This window comes from Petromyzon marinus, chromosome 48 (assembly GCF_048934315.1).
Source record: "Petromyzon marinus isolate PM22_M1 ecotype Great Lakes invasive population chromosome 48, UKy_Petmar_22M1.pri1.0, whole genome shotgun sequence".
In the NCBI taxonomy this organism is placed as follows: Eukaryota; Metazoa; Chordata; class Hyperoartia; order Petromyzontiformes; family Petromyzontidae; genus Petromyzon; species Petromyzon marinus.
The window spans coordinates 1,570,368-1,595,532 of NC_133714.1; the positions used below are offsets into that span (position 1 = coordinate 1,570,368).

Consider the following 25,165-nt stretch of genomic DNA (forward strand, 5'->3'; position numbering starts at 1 on the left):
AAGCTACTAACAATAAGTCGTTATATATCACAATGCTATATGGTGAAAAAAATGGGTGGATTCTTACCCTGTGTTGCTAAAGTTGAGGGTAAGAATCCACCCATTTGTTTCGCCATATAGCATTGTGATATATAACGACTTATTGTTGGTAGCTTAGCTAATTGGAGAATATATAGAGTTTATTGATAACATTGAGGTAATTTATATTTTAGTTTTTTATTGGTTCACTATATAGTATTCATTATATATTGTAGTGTATACCCAGTTACTGTGAATAGCTCAGATGTGTAGGCCTTGACTTCAACATAGCCATTTCTGTGACCAGTCACAAGCTAATCACTCAGTTATTTCAATGCTAAATTCTCCTAGTTATTTCAATGCTAAATTCTCCTGTTTGATTTGTACTAGGTGCCTCTGTGAATGTGTATGCTCTGACTTTAACATAGCTATTTCTGTGACCAGTTACAAGCTAATCACTCAGCTATTTTAATGCTAAATTCTATGCTAATTCCTTTGTCAAGGGGTGCCTCTGCGGATGTGTATGCTTTAACTTAGCTTTTTCAATGCTAAATTCTATGCTAATTCCTTTGTCAAGGGGTGCCTCTGCGGATGTGTATGCTTTAACTTTAACATAGCCATTTCTATGACCAATCACAAGCTAATCACTCAGCCATTTCAATGCCAAATTCTATGCTAATTCCTTTGTCAAGGCGCTTTGTTTCTTCTCACACAGCCTAAAGGTCGCGATCTGAGCGTGGTTTTTTCACTCCAGCGCTGTCCTCCAGACAGTCTCGTCCCTTCACCTGATGAAGGCCGCTTGTGTTGTGGCCGAAACGTCGTGAGAATATTATTGAGTTATTTTATTTTATCAATTTATTATTTTATTCTCATTCTACGTGACTTTACCGAAAGAACCAAAGAAGGTGAATCCTTGCAGTCACGAAAGCTTTAAATCGAGACTCTTCCCATGTTTCTGTCTTGCACCGGCCTCAGGGCTTCCTATACTTGTCGCCCTTTTTGTTCAAGGTCATTCTTCACCGACTCAATCCAGCACATCTCTGCTCTTCCTTTATTTCTTGTATCGTGTACTTTGGTATGCGATACCATTCATGGGATTCTTTCCGGATCCATTCTAGAAACGTAAACCACCAGCGTCATCTCAGATATTTTCTGTTACCTCTTGTCCCAGTCAATGTCTTATTGCTTAATTTCTTATTGTCTGTATTCTAGAGCCATGTAGTTTCTGCAGTTGCTATTTTGTCAGATATACTCTATATAAAGCCAGGAATCATCCGTTGGCCAAGAAGGAATGGTAGTAGGAGGAATCCACACTCCCTTTGCAATCCTTTGAGTGACCACACCCTAAGACACAATCTCATAATTCTGTTGCCCTGTCCTAGCCTTAATGGACAAACACGTTTCTGTACATTAATTTGCCAAACTTCTGGAATTGTAGATGTTTCAAAAGAGGCACATTTGGAGTTGTTCAGGGATTTGTATTCTAAATTTCAGAATTATTTGCAAATTAGCATTACAATATAGTTTGCGAGGCTGCCAAGTCTAGGCATTAGTTGCATATATGGCTGCAGATTGTAGGCACAGATTATAGAATGGAATATTGTATATTAATGTGGTCAATGCATTTTTCACAAATGGGATAATTAAATTTCTCCCAGTCCACTGAAATATTACTTTCGTCAAAATGTACCTAAAAAATATTAGTCATACATATATTCAGTATGTGACATCATGAGACCTTTATTTCTTACAGGTACAACTACTATGATGACGTTTACACGTGTAAGTTTTTTTTTATTGATGCTGTTTTCACAACCCCGAAGTCATCATCAGCAATGCAGTATTGTTATTATTGTTCACTCGTGGAGTGTGGAGTGCTTCATTCATGCATATACTGAATCACGGGGGAAATTATTTCCCTACCTTTCTCAAAGGGAGTTGATGGATTGTTATGTTGCAGAGATGAGATGGAGTTAATATCAATTATATTTTGTCTCATTTGTATAGTCTTTGCCACATTAGCATACAGTGTACATTCACATATTTACAGCTGTTTTGTCACTCCACTGCTGAATAAGGGCCTCGAAACACCATATCAATCGTGGAGTTATGTAACCATGCATCAGATTGTTCAATGGGTTGGTGAAGCAGAAGACTCAGGATAAATTCAGATATCACTCGGCACTAATGTCAGTCATAGATGGGAATCACACTGTGATCACCAGGTTTACATCGTGGGCGGTGGTGGCGCATGCCTGTAATCCAGCATTGGAGGCAAGGGTTAGTGGATAACACAAACGTTGTGAAGCTGCCTTCCCGCAAACATCGAGGTTCCATAACCTGGCTCGCCAGGAGAAGGCAATACAGCAAGTGGAATAATCACAATTTGTTTACATCTGTATAGAGAAAGAGTATTGCCCCCTCGCGCACGTTCGTTTTCTCAGGGTGCTTCAGTCTCCTCCCACGTTTAAAACACACTCATAACTTGGATGAAAACATAAAATAAAAACCCAATGCATGACCCTCCTGAAAAAAAGCGTGGCTCTCCTGGATAGATAAACAAATATGTATTAATATATGTTACTTATAGTGCAGTATGCTAACCACTGAACCACCACTTCCATTTGAATATAAATTGCATGCATTACAAATAATTACATGTTACGATAGTTTTGTATATGTATTGTGAGCGGAATAATTACATTTTATCTAAGTGTATTTTTACATTCCTAAATTAATGCATCGTCCAATTAAGAAATAATTGGTCAGACAATTAATTTAATCTCCCTCAAAGAGTTGCCTCTCACACACTTCTGCAAAATAGAGCAGTCGTTGCCAGCAATCATCACCATCAATGTAGTAACCGCAAGTGTTAGACCAGAGGACGCCAAAAGGCGTCTAACAACATTTGAGACTAGGCTCGAAAGAAAGCTGTCTCTGGTGTGGACCAATCAGTTTCAAAGACAATGCATATACTATCAGAGTATGTTTTTTTGTTTTCATTCTGACCACGAGTAGATGTGGTTAATGCAGACATGATTCCTTGTAAAAGGTTTCAGTTTGGTGTTTTAACATCTTAACACACCTGTTTTGTTGCCAGAAAAAAAGTGGAAAACCTATTCTCATATTTTGGTACTGGCAAAGGAGGTCCCATAACATCTGTAATGTGTCAACATAATTGTTTTCATCTTCAATATCACTTTCAATGCTCAGTCTCACTGTTTTAAGTTACATATATTTTAGTGGTTAGCGCACTGCACTGAACCCCATGACCTGAGTTTGATTTCCAGCCATTGCTAACATCAACAGCGAGTGATGCCGTATCTGAATTGGTCCTGGGTTCCCACCTTCACTAGTACACACTGAACATTGTGATAAAGTGTGGTCAAACAACCTCCGTGAATGACATTGCATGGAGAGGCCTTCACCCAGCAGTGAACTGCATTGACAAAGCCTCTAAAAAAATATATCGTATTGTTTTCAAATAATGAATGAATTTTAATCTTTAAACATTTTAAGATGTGCTGATTCTCACATATGCATCACCTTTTCTATTGTGCTTGTATGCAACCAAGAAACACATTTCATCCAATGTACGTATGGAATGCATTTCTTTGCTACTCACCACGATCTGACTTCATAGTGATTGTCTGTCTATGTAGGAGGACCTCGGTACGGTGCAGTACAACTATTGGATGTGGATGAGCCTGATGGGCAAATCAGGAGATCAAGAGATCTTTTCCACTAATGTGGGATATTTCCAGAATCTAGACGTAGACCTCTATATGGTGTTTGACAATTACTACTACCATTGGCCTGGTAAGACAGTGCGATTCAGTGTCTTCGGTGTCTACAGAAACAATTTGCCTTACCTGGGACCCTTCAACATCTCTCTCTCGGTATGTTCATTTGGAGTCTCGTGACTAACTTCACAAGCATCTATAGAGCATGCATAATCTCACTTGAATTTACTATGAATAAAGAGATACTGTATTCCATATATCAAATGTGCCTGATCTTGTCAGATGTTGAAAGCTAAGCATACAATCTTGATTTGAAGCTTTCGTGACTGCAGGAATCCATAGTCTTTGGTTCTTTTGGTAAAGTCACGTAGGTAGAAAATAAAATAAATCACGACGTTTCGGGCGCAACACAAGCGTCCGTCATCAGGTGGGAAAGCATGGTCTCCTGCTGAGGCAGACTGTTTTAAAAGGTTTGAAATGGGTGTAGCCCAAGGGTCATAAAGAAGTGGCCAGGGCTAGTGATGTTAATGTGAGAAATTAACATGTAACTGTAGAAAAGAAGGAAAGCGGCCTCCTAGATGAGGGCTCGGAAGTGGCTATGTTAATGTGAGAGATTAGCATGATGTTAATGTGAGAAATTAGCATGTAACTGTAGAAAAGATGGAGAGCGGCCTCCTCGACGAGGGAGTGCAACCCAACGGGTGTAATTCAAAGGGCCTGTGAGTATGAGAGTGCAATCCAAAGGCAAGAGAGTGCAATGCAACGGACATGTGAGCATGAGAGAGGCATAGAGAGAGTGACACACAGAGTCGAAATAACAGCTGACATAGGCAGGTGGGATAGAAACATCACACTCAGTTAAGACTTTACCTGGTTAATAACGTCCTTCCAATGATTGCTCAGTTTTTACCCATCCTCGGTTGACGTTGTGTCTGTGTTTATATATCTGGATGGCTTCATGAACAAATCTCTGAAGGTAGCCGGTAGGTTTGCAGAGTACCTCCGTCTTGGAAAAATCAATTGCGTGTGAGCCCACAGCGTTAAAACAATGTTCGGCAACGGCAGAGGTATTGGTCCTACCGTGTTTCAAATCTGCCTTGTGTTCACGGACGCGGTCCGAAAGATGTCGTTTCGTTTCCCCAATGTAACTGCTGCCGCAACCACAACTCAGTTTGTAGATACCAGGATATTGCATGTCAGGAATCACCCATTTCAAGCCTTTTAAACAGTCTGCCTCAGCAGCAGACCATGCTTTCCTACCTGATGACGGACGCTTGTGTTGCGCCCAAAACGTGATTTATTTTATTTTATACCTACGTGACTTTACCAAAAGAACCAAAGAGTAAGCATACAATGTGTTATTGGATGCAGGGCTACGTGGTGGACCACAGAGGACAAGAAAACAAAATGTTGTATTGTACTATGGTCCCATGTCTATGCTCCGCAGACTTCAACCCACACTGACCAACATGAAGTATAGAGATATAACCTCCATAACTTTCACGGCGTGGGGAGGCCCTGATCTAGCAATAGACTTCTAAAGGGCTGTAAAACATAAACAACTTGAAAATCAAGCAGTATAATTAGCACAATGTTCACATGCTGAAGTGCCACAAAGTGCACACACACACACACAAGATGTAGCCCTCGCAGTCTTGCTGTGTCTGGCCCATCTATGTGGAATTCGCTGCCGGTCATTGTTCGTGATTTGTTTCTTACTCTTAACCAGTTCTGCAGTAGTCGACTGAAGATGGAGATAATCAGTAACGCTGACATAACCGTAGCACCATCGTGATATTTTTTCACAATAGGAATAGCATGAATACCAAATGTATTTATTTGCTTTTAAGGGCTGTACATATGCAAAGATACATTTATAAAGATCCTGATGTTGATTATATACTGAAGGGTCATGATTAATATCTGAATACCAAAACATTCGCATTGACTTAAAATAACAATGGTCCAATACTGTGTATGGTTTCACTTGGTTATTCCTAATGATTTTGCTGGTCTGTAGAATCCAAATGGAGTCCTTATGGAGACCTGGCAGAATGTACAAAAGGAGAGCGGAGTAGTGTCACTGCATTACCCACTCTCTGCCCAGGCAACACTGGGAAGCTGGCATATACATGTGGAGGCAGGATCGGTAAGTACATAAACTTCTGCTTCAATTTAAAATGTAGCTGTGATGAGTAATAAACTGTGTGCTTGTCAAATGCAGTAAAACGGTGAGCATTTCATAACACAACATGGTCAGCATTGATCACATTAGAGTAAACGGTGATAATGAATTGGAATTGGTACTCAAACACAAACTACTCAAGACATTCATCAATAACGCTGCCTTAAAAGGAACATAATATTTTGATTTAAAGCTTTCGTGACTGCAGGGATTCATATTCTTGGTTTTTTCGGTAAAGTCATGTAGAAGGGAAACAATAAAATAAGAAAAATATAAAACAATAAAATTCTCACGACGTTTCGACTGCAACACAAGCAATCATGATCAGGTGTGAAAACCACAGCAAGAAAATTTGAAAAAAGTGGCAGTTATTTTTAACGTTAGCACCACGGAGAGATATTTGACAGTTTATTCAGATGGACGAGTCTATCTATGTTCGGAAAAGAGGAGGGGGGAGACAAAAAATAATGGATGCGGTCTGAAAGCCACCGTAAGCGTGAACAATTAATTAAGGCCCGAAATGGTTTATCAAATCCTTCCAATGATTGCTAAGCCAGAATCCATCTTCTCGGTTGAAATTGTCTCTGTGTTTGTGTATGTGGATAGCCTCATGAACGAATCTCTCATGGTAGCCAGATGGCTTACAAAGAACCTCTGTCTTGGAAAAGTCAATGTCATGTGAGCCTACTGAATTATAACAGTGATCTGCCACGGCTGAGGTGTTGGTCCTACCGTGTTTTAGGTCTGCTTTGTCTTCACCAATGCGGTCCGAGACATGTTTGGTTTCTCCAATGTAACTACTGCCACAGAGGCAACTTAGTTTGTAGACGCCAGGGTACTGTATGTCCGGAATAACATCTTTTACAGACGGAACCAGATCACGGATTTTATGTAATGTGTTGAATCGGACCTGGATCTTGTGTTTATTCAAAATTTTGGAGATCTTTTTTATGATCCCCGCAATGTAGGGTAAAGTGATGGTTTTGAAAGGCTCCTCAAGAGGGTCCCTTCTACGTGACTTTACCGAAAGAACCAAGAATACGAACATACAATAGTCATAACTTTTTTTGTTAAATGTCTTTTTCCTGTATGGCAGTGTTATTGACAATAATGTGGATATTTTTTCTCTACTTATACATGATAATAACTATTTAACACCCATGGACATCATGTGTAAGGGCAAGCTATTGCATGCTTATGCCATAGTCCAATTTACAAATTTTAAGATAAATCATATACCAGGGGTGGCTAAACAAATGCTTTCAACCTGCATGTGGGTTCCAGGCAGATTAATTGCAGCAAGTTAAAGACGCAGCTCATTTTTACTTCATTTGATAGGTAAAATCTGCAAAAGTGGGAATGACTTGAGGCACTTGTTCCACGGTGGCGAGATGTTATCTTCCTTGCCTGATATACAGGTGGTCGTGTGTTCAATCCTGACCCTGTCGCTTGTATATTTGGAGTCTGCATTGCTCTCTGCCTGTGGTTGTGTGGATTTTTATCTGGGCCCTCCGATTTTTCCCTCCACATTTCGAAACATATGATTAAGAGTTTTTGGCTACTATACATTTCCACATGATAATCTATCATATCTGGCTATGTCACTTTTGAAAAAAAGGCTATATAGCTCAGTGGGCCTTACCTGGTAAAATAAAACAAAATTTTTCAAAGTTGTTTAGTTTTTGGCAGCAGAGACAGAGTTGAGTACTCCCGGAAACCTCCCGCGTATTTTTTAATCTACAGCCAACCATCCCAAGGGAACAGGCTGCATGACCACCTCACGTGACCATGCCACGTGATGTGTGTCTTTTGGTTCAAAGCCATATGAATATTTTGGTATGCTGGTCAGGATGCTTGGCCATCTCTGGTATATACTATCATCATCCGTCATGGTTTATCCACTGCTAGATAAAGGCCTTGCCATGGTTTTATCATTGCCATGACCCCACAAAGCCACACTCCATCTCATTCCTGCACATGAAGTGATCTTATTGCTCCATCTCCTTGGTAGTATTCTCAGGTGTATTCTGTCTTTTGGCTGCCATTCTGTCACCATTCTCATCCATTGGCCCATCTAGATATGTGTCCTTTCCAACCCCACTTACTTTCCCAAACATGTCATTAGAAGCATCCATCTCCCCATTCTTGGCGCAATTTTGAGCTTTTCCAGTTTTCCAGTTCACATGTTTCTGACCCATGTCATAACTAGCATTATGCACTGAATAAAAATTCCATCTTTAGGCATATTGGCTTTTTGTTATTCAATTCAGCCTTCTAAATTAACTTTTTCCGGCTCTTTTGTACGTGTTTATATCATTCATATATGGGCGGTCCCAGTGTTCCTGGGAACCCCCTCGTAAATCGGACCCTAGTTTTCCATAGACAGTAGAAACAGTAGAAATGTCACTTTCTGATGTTTTTTTATTTTATCAGCCATATTTAACAGGGTTTTTTTGGTAAAAATCCACAAAAACACTTGAGAATAACAAAAGCTCCACGCCAAGTCACGTTGGAAACCAGACTTATTGTTCAAACGTGTTCGGAGTCATGTCGGATAATGCGTGGTAAATCAAGTTTCTGCCTCGTAAATCGATCCCTGGTGGTATTATATGAACATTTTAAATGTGGATCGTCATAAATCAGAGACTGCCTGTACACTGTAAATCAATATAAATTATAGTGCTGTGGAAGAGTGCTTGATTCATCGCTAGAAGCTTGCACCGTATCACTTCATGAAACAAACTTGTAAAGCCAAGAAAAGATATGTATGTCACCTTATCGTGTTTTATAAGTACTCGTAGAATAATACATTGATTTCTGACTAAAAGAAATAATACAAACTTCTTGATTGACTGAATGTTTTTTTCTTTTTAAGGACATTTATGGTTACAATTTCTATGTTCAAAACTTCGGTGAGTATTTACTATGCTTTTATGTGTTTTTTAAAGCAGTAGCATACATTCAAGCCATGTCACTTCATACATGGTATTATTTTGTACGGTAGTAAAATGTCATTTCAAATTATGTCTAAGGAGGGTGTCTTAACTGCATAATTTACGATTCAGAAGAGCACCCTTTCCACGGTACCAGGTAATCCATGAGCAATGTGAGCAGTTTTGCACTTAGTTCTGATGCTTTTGTAACCACAGGATGAACATATTTATACATCGTCATTAACACTGATTATATCACACCTTAAAAAAATGGTCTTATGCTCACCTTATTCTTATGAATATACACAGTAGAAATATACAGTTTCCATTACTAATCGGACAAACTATTCATACTTTAATTTCCAAAAGTCAAAATTTCTAAATATTCACAAAAGTATTTTATAGATTTTTATATTGAGCATTGGGACCAAACGTAATGCTGGATGTTGCTGGACTGAAAATGGACCAAGCCATCTCATCAACATGGCTCATAGCTTCCATCACATTGATGTATAGATATACAAATGACTAGCATACTGAACGGGCCACCACCTTGACATGGTAAATAATCTTGAAAGCCTGGAAGACACGAGCTGCACTTGATGGGGGCACAATATCAGTCAGGTACTTGGCAAGAGGTGAGATAAAATACGCTGCTATCTCCAACCCACTGACCAACGTGGTGAAGTATGGCCAAACCCCGATGATTGACAAGCCTAAACCTTGGCAGTATTGGAGTATGCTCCATGCTGCATAATAGCTCTAAGATATCTGATAGACACAACATAGTCAAATGCATGTGTCATACCCCTTTCTTACATAATTGCAAATAATTAGTGTGAACATGCTAAATTTTTATTACATTTCATTTACAGAGTTGATTGTTTTTAATCAAGTGACATGAGGAATCGCTGTAATGAAAATTTGAAGGGTTCATGCTCTCAGATGTGCTGTTATTTGAATCCTCAGAGCATGTGTTCATTGACGTTGCATACTTCTTCTATTTTGATGGAATTGAAGACGTCTCTGGATTTATATCGGCATGGTATGTGAGTTATAAAGACACAATTTTCTGAGTTTATATATTTAGACTTTAATATACAGCTCTGTTTATGAACATGTTTTAACTTATCTTATTCCATTTGATCGATATTTAAAGATAAAAATATATATAATAATACACAGCAAATCCATCACTGGATGAAGGGCTCTCCTTGCTGTTTGAATCATAGAAGATGTTTTCGATACTTCGTTATGCTGGTCAGTGTGGGTTAGTGAAGGGGAGGGTGGGTGGCAGGGGAAGGCAGATCTGGTTCAGATAACATATCATTTTGATTTAAAGCTTTCGTGACTGCAGTAATTCATATTCTTAGCTCTTTCGGTAAAGTCACGTTGAAGGGAAACAATAAAATAATAAAATATATATAAAACAATAAAAAATTCTCACGACGTTTCGACCACAACACAAACGCTCGTCATCAGGTGTGAAAAACCAACGGCAAGAAACATTTGAAAGAAGTGTTGGTTTGCATTTATTTATTTTTAAACGGTGCATTTATTTATTTTAAAAAACGTTAGCGCCACGCGCAGCGATTTGGCAGTTTATTTAGAAGGACGAGTCCATCTATGTTCTGAAAAGAGGAGGGGGGAGACGAAAAAAAATGAATGTATGCTATCTGAAAGCCACCGTAAGCGTGAACAATCAATTAAGACCTGAAATGGTTTATCAAATCCTTCCAATGATTGCTAAGCTAGAATCCATCTTCTTGGTTGAAATTGTCTCTGTGCTTGTATATGGGGATAGCCTCATGAACGAATCTCTCATGGTAGCCAGATGGCTTACAAAGAACAAAATAATTTCTGATTCAACCGCATTAATTGATTAATCTAAACAGTTTTCGTTGAAACCTTCTGCTGCCAGGCCACCAAGATTATACGGCTTACCAAAAATACATAAAGTAGATACACCCCTTCGTCCCATCGTCTCTACTATCAACTCCCCCACCTACAAACTGGCTCGTTTTTTGTCTGAAATCCTGCGTCCTTTCACTGGAAAAACCACCTCTGCGGTACAAAATTCTACTCACCTGGTATCGAGAATCAAGGGTATTTCCCTGTCCCCAGACGACCTGCTTGTCAGTTTTGATGTAGTTTCCTTATTCACCAAAGTTCCTGTACCTGACACCATCGCAATCATTGAAGACTTGGTTCATCAAGGACTAAACACTGAGGTACCCCCCCTGGTGAGACACTGTTTAACCAATACATACTTCACTTGGAATGGTACTTTCTACAAACAAACTGAGGGCACCCCAATGGGCTCCCCCCTATCTCCGGTTATAGCTAACATTTTCATGGAGAAATTTGAGACTGACGCCATCCAAACTGCCACTCTGCGCCCAACCTTATGGAAGAGGTACGTGGATGACACTTTTGTCATCTGGCCACATGGCCGGCCTGCTCTAGACCAATTCTTCGACCACATCAATTCCATACACCCAGCCATCAGATTTACCATGGAAGTCGAAAAAGATGGCAAGCTACCTTTTTTGGATGTCCTAATAAAAAGAGACCTGATGGTTCAATGAGCCACTCTGTCTACAGGAAAGCTACCCATACGGATGCTTATCTGAAACCGGATTCCCACCACCATCCATCACAGAAGAATTCTCTCATCAAGACTCTGTACCATAGAGCCCAATGCATATCCGACTAGGAACACATAGGCAGTGAACTCAAGCACGTACACCAAGTTCTTAAGGCTAATGGTTACTCCGACTATACAATCCGCAAAGCTATCACTCAAACCATGAAGAAGGACCCTCTTGAGGAGCCTTTCAAAACCATCACTTTACCCTACATTGCGGGGATCACAAAAAAGATCTCCAAAATCTTGAGTAAACACAAGATCCAGGTCCGTTTCAACACATTACATAAAATCCGTGATCTGGTTCCATCTGTAAAAGATGTGATTCTGGACATACAGTATCCTGGTGTCTACAAACTAAGTTGCCTCTGTGGTAGTAGTTACATTGGAGAAACCAAACGCCATGTCTCGGACCGCATTCGTGAACACAAAGCAGACCTTAAACACGGTAGGACCAACACCTCGGCCGTGGCAGATCATTGTTATAATTCAGTAGGCTCACATGGCATTGACTTCTCCAAGACAGAGGTTCTTTGTAAGCCATCTGGCTACCATGAGAGATTCGTTCATGAGGCTATCCCCATATACAAGCACAGAGACAATTTCAACCGAGAAGATGGATTCTGGCTTAGCAATCATTGGAAGGATTTGATAAATCATTTCAGGTCTTAATTGATTGTTCACGCTTACGGTGGCTTTCAGACAGCATACATTCATTTTTTTTCGTCTCCCCCCTCCTCTTTTCAGAACATAGATGGACTCGTCCTTCTAAATAAACTGCCAAATCGCTGCACGTGGCGCTAACGTTTTTTAAAATAAATAAATGCACCGTTTAAAAATAAATAAATGCAAACCAACACTTCTTTCAAATGTTTCTTGCTGTTGGTTTTCACACCTGATGACGAGCGTTTGTGTTGTGGTCGAAACGTCGTGAGAATTTTTTATTGTTTTATATATATTTTATTATTTTATTGTTTCCCTTCAACGTGACTTTACCGAAAGAGCTAAGAATATAACATATAATGTTTTATCAAATATTTTATACATAGCAAAGTAATGGTATCCGTTGGGATAGGCTTTCCACTGCGTGAAATGTTAACGTTTCTCAGTAACATTACAAAGTGTGTGATGGAATGCAGGTACCAGAGCAAGGCTGTTGAAGGCACAGCAAGAGTCACCATACATCCAGACTATAACCCCACAGACATCATAACGCAACATATTAATGTAAGCTAATCATAACTGATACATTCATGTAGACCTATACGGCATACTGTATTCAGATTATTCTCTACATCTCTCCTCATCATTTTATGTTGAGTCGCTGTCTTCAGTGACTTTTTAAAAGTGTGGATATGGGGTGATTGTGATCTTATAAGGCAAGGATCAAATGACTTCTGATTTAACTAGATCTATATTCAATTTGCATATCATGGTTGAAATTCGAAGATATGTTTCAACATACAATACATAACATGCATTAAATACATGCTTTGAGCCACAAAACTTTGCTTCAAAGTGGACTTGACACAATTTGCATTTCTAAGGAAAATGAACTGCATCCCTTTTTGTACCACGTACCACAAATGTTCTAATGTTCCTTTCTCCCACTGATGATCAATTTATAAAATGACTGGTTTAAAATATATAAAATTCATTTCCACAGCTTCAGAACATAACTATTTATTCCCAACAACCAATTATGCTGCTACTCAATCGTTCTTAGCATTAATCAATCCTGGCTCACTTAAGTGTAGTGACGCAGATCGGAGACAGTCATACTTGGAGACACTTCTTTATTTAACAAGCACCATCGGGATATATACACACCTTACGTGGGTGCAAACTATTATTATTAAGACCGTCTATTGTCGATGGCACTACTTAGTTAGAAACGTTGGTAGGCAGTCTGACTAACAGCACCCCGGGATGGTGAAGACGGAGACGACGAGGAGATGGTGATGACAACGACATGGTGACAACAATGATCTCGAGCAGCACGACAGGGATCCCACTTCCAGCAACAGCCCCGAGCTCCCGCTTGGGGCCCCCTCTTATACTCCCAGCGTGGCCTTGCTCCGCCCCGACCACGCCCCCCTTCTGGAACCTACTAGTGGGTTTCCGGGGCTTCCCGATGGGACCCTTCTGTGACCTTTCCCCTTGATGTTCCCCTCTCTGTCGTGGCCTGCTGACGCGAGCACTGCCGTACACCGCAGTTACCCTTTTCCGCCAGCAGCTAGCGCTATACCCCTAAATAAGCCTCACCTAACACTTTTTTAAACGTCTTTCTTAAAACTACACATACAGGCCTCAGCCCATATGGGAAGCTAGAGCTGTCTGCCGAGTTTGTTTTATATACCCCAGATTTAATTCCTATCAGAATCCTTTGTGTGCAAAAGCAGGTATGGCCAGTTCCATTTGGCTATTTTACACCCACTGGTCGAATCTGCCAAACCTTGGTAGGTCAGTTCAGTCACACCTCCGGCGACACAATCTACCAATGGCATTGCCACAATAACTTTGATATAGGTGAGTTCACACTCAAACTACAGTTCAAATCAAAATGATACTCAATAACTGTTACAATATAATAACCACCATATGCATGCATCCCAGCTCTCCTAGATAAAACATGCATACGTAAATATGCATAATTTAGATATGGCATTATACAGGGTATAGCACAAGAGGCCTCCAGGCACATTGCAAGTGTTGGAACACAGAGAAGTCCAATTTTCCATAATCCCTGGCATAGTTGGCAACTACTGTTCATGCCACAGATATTCTTAGCATGCTCCAAAAATCTACCTGGACTGCTTGTCGCAAAGATTGACTATGGATACGTCCTAGAGGGTCCCAACGGTGATGGCTGAGGTATCAGCGACTCCCCTCCAGTGCTCAATCTCTCCCAGGTCCTAACCCAATTTAATCAATTTAATTATGAAGGGTTGTGTTGACTACATTTCCATATAAGTAAAAAGTGCAAGTTTCCTTATCTGTACTGTTTTTTCACCCAAATGTAGTTGCTTTTCAGGCAAAGTTCAGGCAAAGTTCATAAAGAAAGTTCTACAAAAAGAATGTGTTATAGTGGCCAGGATCATCATGAAAAAATAATTGAGAAGTTTGTGAGGAAGTATGCCCAGAAATATACCCTTCATATTTTAAAACAAGTATTGTACAGTAATCTTCAGCTGCAACATAATGCAGATGTTTCAGTGACTTATTTTAACACATATTGGAAGTGATCAGCAGAGTCTGGTTTGCTTAAACCGAGACTGGCGAACTTGCAGATGTTTATAGTTCGACGCAAAACTACATAAACACATAACACAATAAAATAATTAGCATCGTTGTTGACAATATAAATAATAATGAAATTCGCAGCTAATACGTCTCCTTCATATATATCTCCACCACCGACACGGCCAATCAGAAAAAAAGTGTCACGTTGACAAAAGACAAATAGTTTACTACTTTAGCCCATCGGTGTGTTGAAGAGTGAATCCACAACATTTACAGAATTCCTTTCCAGGTTAATTAAATAAATAACCGATTCCCTGCTTATGAGACATTGTCGAATCTGGTCCAGAGGTATGCAGATGTTAAATCAATGTTGCTGGAAAAGATCAGTTCGAGAAGGCTGTTTGGCCAATAGTATGCATAACAACTACTTGCATTGTTTGTGGAGGGACAGTCTACTCCTTTGGATTGCACTCTCATGGTGCTAATCTCTCATTAACACTGCTGTTGTGCGCATATACGGGCTTCACACTCTTATGCGGCAACGGAAGCTCATTCATGCAATTCTCTCTCCTTAATCTCTCTCTCCCTAATCTCCCCCATTGACACAACTGACGTGCTTGGTCCGTGGATGGAATTCCTTTCCAGCTCAGACCCCGCTTGCTTACCCATCGCCACATAAATAACCTCCTTGTTGTTACAGCTCTCTCGCTGGTTCAGCAGTTCCACTGCTGGATTATATTTTTTTCCGACTGAGGACGACCGCTTGTGTTGCGATCAAAACGTCGTGATTTATTTTATTTTATACCTACGTGACTTTACCGAAAGAACCAAAGAGTATGGATTCCTGCAGTCATGAAAGCTTCAAATCAAGAATGACAGTCTACTTATTTAAGCTGTTTATTATATTCTCCACAATGACACTAACGATTCTATTATGTTACAATAGTCAAGGGAATGTATCACTAAAGTAGGAATTGAAACATTCTCACTATTATGAAGAACATTTAACTGTTAACCAATATCCTTACTGATGATAAGACATCCTCTTGAGATTTTATTTTACTCTTTTACAGCTTGTTGGAGATGGATACTTTCTGTTTCGTCGCAGTGAGCTTATGAAGATGATTCCTGAGGGTGTAGAATTATTTGGTTTTATTATCTCTGTTGAGATCACTGACAATGCATCAGGTATTTCTGCCTCCTTTGTTTTAAAATGATGACATATGGTTAAATTTCATTTAAGTTTGTAAATTTAGAGCATTCTCTTATATTTGAAAATGTGTATTCGACCACTGTTTTTGTGTTAAATATTGACTCGCACTGCCAGGTGACCAAAGTTTCTTTTGGAACAAAATTATTCAGCTACAAAAATATACATATATACTGTTTTGAAACGGTTGCTCAGTTAAATGTCAAGCATTGCGGATTGCCACTGACAGATGTACAAGAATATAACTTGCATTTACGTAGCATTCTTCTAGCAGAGCATCCCGAGCCCCTTACATTATAATTCACTCAAAAATAAATTGACCAACCAATCGAGCTCCAAAATAAGCTACCTCAAATAGACATGTTCTTAAATATTCTTTGGTTCTATTCGGTAAAGTCACGTAGGTGATTTTTGTTGTTTTATTTTTTACCTACGTGACTTTACCGAATAGAACCAGAGTATGGATCATTGCAGTCACGAAAGCTTCAAATCTAGAATGTTCTTAAATTCGATATATTTCTTTACATTCCTGGTATTACTTGAAATAGAGATCCAGAGCCTGGAAGCAAAACAACTCAAGGGTTTTTGATCCTCCTAATCTACTTGTAGGAACTACCAAGAGGTCAGCATTCACTGATCTCAAGGTACAACTTGAGGCAAAATGTATCAGCAGTCCCTGTAAAATTAAAGGCCCCACACCGTGTATGCATGTATGTTGAACTTCTTTCGCACCGTACATAGCCAACCTTGCTAATCGGAGGTGCAAGGGAAGGAATACAAACTAAACACAAAACGCAGTTCTAAAGAAATTAATTATGATCTAGATTTAAAAGTCCTTAGCTCCAGTGGCTCTTCCTAATATCCGAAGGAAGAGCGTTGTAAACGGCCGCAAACGCACATCTGAAAGCGCGAGATGCAATGACCATCTTTGTTTGATGGTTAGCCAAAAGCCGTTTCGAGGATGACCGAAGTTCGTGTGATGGTTTATGCTACTTGACGAGATCAGCAAGGTATTGTGGCTCATTTGTGGCAAGCACTTTGTGTGTAATGAGCGCGACCTTATAAAATGAGTGTGACCATGGTGGGCCTTATACGTGCATGATATTGTTGATGGTTGACACTTGTTTTGATATGTGACGTTTTTCAGATTTTTCATTCTTTTTGATTTTGTGTGACAGCCTTTTTTAGTGGGCATCTGTAGTTTAATTCTATAATTGACAAAGTATAATTCACTTGAAAACCATGTTATTCATGCAAAAAGTTGCAATAAAAACACGTGTTCTAAATATTTACATGGTTTATTTAGATCAATTGTACCTTTATCATTAAATTGCTATCTCCCTCCTAGCTCTTCTGAATATATCTTTCACCTATGGTTTCTATCTGAACCAATCTTTTCTCGATCCACTATAGCCCATATCAATTCATCTAATATATTTATCATATATTTGGTCTCATTTGAATGTACAATATCTCATGTTTTATGCTGTAACTTGTCTTTTACGGATGCAACCCTCTCCTAACATCTCTCATATATCATTGGAGTGCACATCCTAATATCACCCTTACATCCTCTCTGAATGAATCTCTTAATGCATGTTATGTTACATCTAATTGCATGTATATCCTATAATATCTCTTTTATCTGAATGCATCACTTTTCATCTCTTGTTTCTCATCTCAAAGCATCTCTCCTGTCATATCTTACATCACATGAGAACGTATTCACCTTGTCTCACGATTTTTTTTATCACTACAATCCATCTCTATCTCTTGCATCGCTCTCTATGTCTGTATATTTTTCTCATATCACCACTCTCTGCATATTGCTTCTCTATGCTCACAACTTTTCTACCCTGTTTGAATTTCTCTTTCATTTCACGACATCTACCGTATTTGTTTTATCTGCATCTGCATGATCTCATTTTTGCTAAATCAATTTTTGGATTTGTCTGGATAATTATGTATTTGGTATTTGACAGTACTGTATAGTAAAGAGTGCTGTGTGGTATCATCCCTATATTAAATAAATTTAAATATATGTTCAATAAAGGGATTATGATATAGTAGTTGTCCTGGTACCATGTGTGTTAAATGTTGTAATTGTCTTTTGATTTCTTAGGCAGGAGATTTGAGAGCAACCACTGGATTTACTTTCTAAAGAACAGAGTATATATTTATCATCCTTGGAATTGGAGATTCATTCCTGGTATGGACTTTACAGACCATGTAAGTTTTCAAATCCAATTTTTTTTTTCTATTACTATGTATTTTGTTTATAACTACCAATGTAAAATACATGTGTATTTGTCACTGACATTCTACTATTTTGCAATTATGTGTATCTGAAACTTTCTTCATTCAAATTTTTATATTGAAAAAATCTGGCCAATGTCAGACCGACAGTATATGGCACTATTCAATCACTTGTAGCATTCAAATATAACTTGACCAATAAATAAAAAGTTAGGATAAACAAAATGTAAATTTCGTGATCCATAACTTTTTTGTCCATGCTTTTACTCACTTATTAGGAGTGATGGTAAAGAATCTTCACTGCTATAACGACAGTAAAGAAATTTGAAAATTGGAAGTGTGACTGCTGAGACCTATAGTACTTTGCCATCCCGACACAGCCGAATAAATAAAGTTCTCATGTGAACAAACTTGCCAGTTTTTATTACTTCCAACACATCGGTTTAACTATTTTAAAGTGTATATGGTTTGCCGTCCAGCATAAAAGTGTGCAGTGCAATAGAATTGTGCGTGTTTGTTCACGTGATAACTTTATTCATTCGGCTTTGTCGGGTGGAGGAGGGTGTATAACACAACATTGGCATTGTACTAATACGACATGACCAAAACATCTTATATGAATCGTAAAAGTCTACGTGGAAAAAATATATATGCATACTGTATGTGTTTATAGATCTACATTTACAACTATGATGGGGTACCATTGAATGCTGAGGAACTGGAGACCAAGCTCATTGTGTTGGTTACACAATACAACTTGTCTGATGCAATGATGAGCCCCTCTGATCTCCAAGATAAAACCGAATACTTGCTTCAGACTGAATTAACTTACACAGTACCACCCAGTGGAGTTGTCCGCATAAATGTACCAACCTCCAAAGAAGCAAACCACCTAACTCTTGAGGTACTCGCCAGAAATATCCTCACCATCACGCTCACCAAGCACGGTTGTATTTCTCAGAATCATATTCTCAAATTAATGTTCTGTGATGTGTTGTTTTTTTGTACTAGTCTTATATTTTCTGTCTAAATGCAGAGAGATTTTGTCTGTGTTATTCTGTTTTTGCAAAGATGCATTTTGGTGCGGTCATGACTTCCATGTCAGTGTGGGCAGAGGAACATCTTCAAAATGATTCCATCATTCAGGTCAGCGCTCATGAAACAAGTGTCACGGTAAGTAGTGCATCATTTGCAACACCCTCCAAACATTCAGTCAAGCAGCCATTGCCCCATTAGTGCAATGCTGTGATGATGCTTTTAGAAACGAATAGTCATTATTTCTCAAATTTGTGGTTCTGTCTTGGCAAAAAATCTAGCCTAAAGCTATTTTAGTTTTTGGCCAAGACAATCTGTTTCGTAAAGATTACCCTGCTATCACAAAGCAATTGCAAGATCTGGATTTTGTTCTGATAAATAATATTCTGCTATCATTCTCAACTCACGATACAGACAAAAGCTGGGGCTACTTGAGTGGGCATCGTAGTGGGTGGGGCTACCCGAGTAGTGGGTGGAGCTACCTCCTTAGTGGGTGGAGCTACCTGCGTAGTGGGTGGAACTACCTGGATAGTAGGTGAGGCTATCTAGATAGTGGGTGGAGCTACCTGGGAAATGGACGGGGCTACCTGGATGGTGGGCGGGGCTATCTGGGTAGTGGGTGGGGCTTCCTGAGTAGTGGACAGCGAGTAGATGGGTAGACGGGACCAATGAGCAGCTGACGAATGTGTTGAGTCTTTTTGAACCATACATGTCAGTTATAAGGCCGATTTTCATCTTTAATAGAGCACAATTGAACATTGGTTGCCTGTGAGACAAATGCGTGTACTGTATCTTGACTTAAAGCTTTCGTGACTGCAAAACTTCATATTCTTTGGGTCTTTCGGTAAAGTCACGTAGATAGGTTCAAAGAAAATAACAAAAATTATGACGTTTCGACCGCAACACGAGCAGTCATCATCAGGAAAATAGGGTTAGCCTCTAAAGGCAAACTGTTTATAAAGGTTTAAAATAGGCGTAGCCCAAGTGTCAGCAGCATGGGCGGGGCAGCTGATGTTAAAGTGAGTGGTGGGCAATGACGGCGCTGGTGGTGGGTTTTCACCAATTAAAGGGCTGCCAGGAAAAAAATATCATGTTAATGTTAGATCAAAGAGCAGCCTCCACGGCGAGCGCGCTGAGGTGGCTATGTTAATGTGAGAGATTAGCATGTTCATGTGAGAGATTAGCATGTTCATGTAAGATCGCAGAGCCACCGCCACGTCGAGGTCGGCGCGCGGAGGTGGCTGTGTTGCTGTGAGAAATTTAATCTGTTAATGTAAAATCAGAGAGCCGAAAATAACAACTAACATCGGAAGGTGGCAGGATGGGAACATCAAAGCCAGTTATGACTTAAACTGGTTAATAACGTCCTTCCAATGATTGCTAAGTCCGTACCCATCTTCTCTATTGAAGTTGTGTCTGTGTCGGTATATATGGATTGCTTCATGAACGAATCTTTGTTGATAGCCAGTGGGTTTGCAAAGCACCTTCGTCTTAGAGAAATCAATTTCTGGCTATCAACAAAGATTCGTTCATTAAGCCATCCATATATACAGTTAGGGAAAAAAGTATTTGATCCCCTGCTGATTTTGTACGTTTGCCCACTGACAAAGAAGTGATCAGTCTATAATTTTAATGGTAGGTTTATTTGAACAGTGAGAGACAGAATAACGACAACAAAATCCAGAAAAACGCATGTCAAAAGTGTTACCAATTGATTTGCATTTTAATGAGGGAAATAAGTATTTGAACCCTCTGCAAAACATGACTTAGTACTTTGTAGCAAAACCCTTGTTGGCAATCACAGAGGTCAGACGTTTCTTGTAGTTGGCCATCAGGTTTGCACACATCTCAGGAGGGATTTTGTCCCACTCCTCTTTGCAGATCTTCTCCAAGTCATTAAGGTTTCGAGGCTGACGTTTGGCAACTCGAACTTTCAGCTCCTTCCACAGATTTTCTATGGGATTAAGGTCTGGAGACTGGCTAGGCCACTCCAGGACCTTAATGTGCTTCTTCTTGAGCCACTCCTTTGTTGCCTTGGCCGTGTGTTTTGGGTCATTGTCATGCTGGAATACCCATCCACAACCCATTTTCAATGCCCTGGCTGAGGGAAGAAGTTTCTCACCCAAGATTTAACGGTACATGGCCCCGTCCATCGTCCCTTTGATGCGGTGAAGTTGTCCTGTCCCCTTAGCAGAAAAACACCCCCAAAGCATAATGTTTCCACCTCCATGTTTGACGGTGGGGATGGTGTTCTTGGGGTCATAGGCAGCATTCCTCCTCCTCCAAACACGGCGAGTTGAGTTGATGCCATAGAGCTCCATTTTGGTCTCATCTGACCACAACACTTTCACCCAGTTGTCCTCTGAATCATTCTGATGTTCATTGGCAAACTTCAGACGGGCATGTATATGTGCTTTCTTGAGCAGGGGGACCTTGCGGGCGTTGCAGGATTTCAGTCCTTCACGGCGTAGTGTGTTACCAATTGTTTTCTTGGTGACTATGGTCCCAGCTGCCTTGAGATCATTGACAATATCCTCCCGTGTAGTTCTGGGCTGATTCCTCACCGTTCTCATGATCATTGCAACTCCACGAGGTGAGATCTTGCATGGAGCCCCAGGCTGAGGGAGATTGACAGTTCTTTTGTGTTTCTTCCATTTGCAAATAATCGCACCAACTGTTGTCACCTTCTCACCAAGCTGCTTGGCAATGGTCTTGTAGCCCATTACAGCCTTGTGTAGGTCTACAATCTTGTCCCTGACATCCTTGGAGAGCTCTTTGGTCTTGGCCATGGTGGAGAGTTTGGAATCTGATTGAGTGATTGCTTCTGTGGACAGGTGTCTTTTATACAGGTAACAAGCTGAGATTAGGAGCACTGCCTTTAAGAGTGTGCTCCTAATCTCAGCTCGTTACCTGTATAAAAGACACCTGGGAGCCAGAAATCTTTCTGATTGAGAGGAGGTCAAATACTTATTTCCCTCATTAAAATGCAAATCAATTTATAACATTTTTGACATGCGTTTTTCTGGATTTTCTTGTTGTTATTCTGTCTCTCACTGTTAAAATAAACCTACCATTAAAATTGTCAGTGAGCAAACGTACAAAATCAGCAGGGGATCAAATACTTTTTTCCCTCACTGTACAGACAGTTTCAACCGAGAATATGGGGACAAACTTAGCAATCATTGGAAGGATGTCATCAACCAGTTTAAATCATAACTGGCTGTGATGTTCCCATCCTGCCACCTTCCTATGTTAGTTGTTATTTTCGGCTCTTCGATTTTACATTAATAGGTTCAATTCCTCACACCAACACAGCCACCTCCGCGCGCCGACCTGTACGTGGCAGGGGCTCTGCGATCTTACATGAACATGCTAATCTCTCACATGAACATGCTAATCTCTCACATTAACATGCTAATCTCTCACATTAACATAGCCACTTCAGCGCGCTCGCCGTGGAGGCTGCTCACCGATCTTACATTAATATGCTAATTTTTACCTGGCAGCCTTTTAACTGGTGAAAACCCACCACCAGCGCCGTCATTGCCCACCACTCACATTAACATCAGCTGCCCCGCCCATGCTGCTGACACTTGGGCTACGTCCATTTTAAACCTTTATAAACAGTTTGCCTTTAGAGGCTAACCCCCTTTTCCTGATAAAGACCGCTTGTGTTGCGATCGAAACGTCATAGTTTATGTTAATTTATTTGAACCTATCTACACGACTTTACCGAAAGACCCAAAGAATATGCGTGTACTGTACTTTAGTTTTAATGTAAGATATATTTTAATATCATTTTATTTTGTTTTGCATGAGGACCTGTTGGAATGTTTGCTGTGTATCCTTAGGTTGGAAGCCCTGTCACCTTTACAGTACAAACTACAGACAGCAGCATTTCTGAAGTGTCCTACCAGGTAACATTTTTCACATTTTTATATGACAGCTGTAATATCACCTCGTAGAACTTAACATTGGCACTGTGATACAGCATATAGATCACTTAGGGCCAACAAAGTGTTGTTTAGATGACCTACTGCTGTTGGATGCTTCAGTCCATAAACACTTAATTGTAGCTTATAAACACATACAGTGTACCAGTATGTTGAATTCGTGTTGGCTTTTGATATTTGTAACTATAACTTGTCTGTGATGGACATCATTAAAATGACAAGCCAATTATACCTAAAACATATCAACCAAATGATAAAAAGGCATGATGCACGTGTCTATTTAAACCGATGTAAGCCTCTGTTTGGGGTAATTGAGGTCAAAAACTGTAAATTATGTCAATTAAGCTTAAAATTGCCATGTGCTTGTGTGTGTACACCCATTGCCATCGTGGCATTGAGAGGCCTTTTAATGCAACAGTAAAATGACAAAGGGCTGCACTTTTTAAAATGTATTCATCTGGTGGAGAGGCGTTAATATGCCTTGTGAGATGTATGCCCCACATCACCGGATCTGTCATACCTAACCTTGATGATGGGCTCTTACCACCGTGACATGTCCCCTAAATATCTAGAGTCACCTTAGTGGATCTCTGGTGGATATGCTCCGTATGCGTTACTGGAGAAATGCTTAGGACTTAGCAGGGCAAGATATTCAGATATTCCAGAAATCCAACACGTAAAATTAATCATACCTAACCACTTTATATCAACGTTGAATATGGTAAGCTGATTGAAAAAAACAGTAGTCATGAACTCCTCTCAATGGTAGCAGTACATTTAAAATGTGTTGTGTTAATAAATTGAAAATTAATATTAAACCCGATGGTCTGAAACCCTGTGGGTTGTTGTAGACCCTTCTTTACATAGGTTTAAGATGCTTTGATCTCAGGGCTATTATCACTGCCTCATTACAATGCTAACAAGGAGCATATGTGGTAAGGAGCTCAGAGTCCCGTGCTTTTAGCTGCCACCACTGAGATGGTTGATTCATATACAAGCAGCCACGCAAGCTTTCTGGCTTTACCACCTGAATGTAAAATTAGTTGTTGCTCTGAACCTACATCAGCCATACGAAAGAAGAAGCCACCCATGCATGAGTTGATGGGTGGCTGCTTGATTCTTAAGTGTCGTGAGTTTGTGGTCTCTTTCCATCACCAATGACTGCTTTTGTGCTTAATTTAAAAAAGGCTGCATAAAAAAATATTTCATTCTCTAATACATCGTGAGGTGATTTTTCTGAAAGGATGCTTCATCTGACAGCACAATTGTAATTGTGGGGGGGGGGGGAAATACCAACATATCTATAACAATGAACACGTGTTTTAAGAGCATCTCAGGGGTGACCAAGTAAAGAATTATGAAGAGAATGATGACGGAACTTTCCCACAGGTGGCGGCGATGGGCCATGTGTTGGAAGCTGGAGTTGCTCGCTTGCCACAATTCACGCTGACGCCCTCAGACGCCTGGGGACCAGCTACCTACGTCATAGCCTACTATGGAACAGACGATGGGGACATCATCCATGATGGTGTGGAGCTGGTGGTACAGGAGTTCGTGAATATGGTGAGGCCAAGCACTGCTGGAGAGTAAAGCTGGGATGAGCTGAATCATAATTCATATTCTTAGCTCTTTCGGTAAAGTCACGTTGAAGGGAAACAATAAAATAATAAAATATATAAAACAATAAAAATTCTCACGACGTTTCGACCATAACACAAACGGTCGTCATCAGGTGTGACTTTACCGAAAGAGCTAAGAATATGAATTACTGCAGTCACGAAAGCCTTAAATCAAAATTTGAATCATAATTGTAAACAACTACTTTTTCATGTGGTCGATTAGTAGGGCTGCATTAAAAATGGCTCCCAAAAGGTGGAAAACCCCTGGCAAGCGAGAGCTCGCTTGGTGCGGCTAATGATACCGATGATGTCACTAAGCCCTA

The 25,165-nt window shown here is 39.9% G+C and overlaps 1 protein-coding gene across 2 annotated transcripts in view; it reads left to right on the forward strand.

The window, feature by feature from the left end:
* LOC116952773 (CD109 antigen-like) overlaps positions 1-25,165 on the forward strand; it is a 67,833-nt gene that overhangs the window by 20,436 nt on the left and 22,232 nt on the right. For both annotated transcript variants that reach the window (XM_076074437.1, XM_076074436.1), the window contains 12 exons: positions 1,772-1,800; positions 3,681-3,917; positions 5,782-5,910; positions 8,822-8,858; positions 9,849-9,924; positions 12,666-12,753; positions 15,843-15,957; positions 18,102-18,208; positions 18,909-19,139; positions 19,307-19,408; positions 23,122-23,187; positions 24,613-24,786. In XM_076074437.1, coding sequence (XP_075930552.1) covers positions 1,772-1,800; positions 3,681-3,917; positions 5,782-5,910; positions 8,822-8,858; positions 9,849-9,924; positions 12,666-12,753; positions 15,843-15,957; positions 18,102-18,208; positions 18,909-19,139; positions 19,307-19,408; positions 23,122-23,187; positions 24,613-24,786 — 1,391 coding nt within the window. The remainder of the gene's footprint in view (positions 1-1,771; positions 1,801-3,680; positions 3,918-5,781; positions 5,911-8,821; positions 8,859-9,848; positions 9,925-12,665; positions 12,754-15,842; positions 15,958-18,101; positions 18,209-18,908; positions 19,140-19,306; positions 19,409-23,121; positions 23,188-24,612; positions 24,787-25,165) is intronic.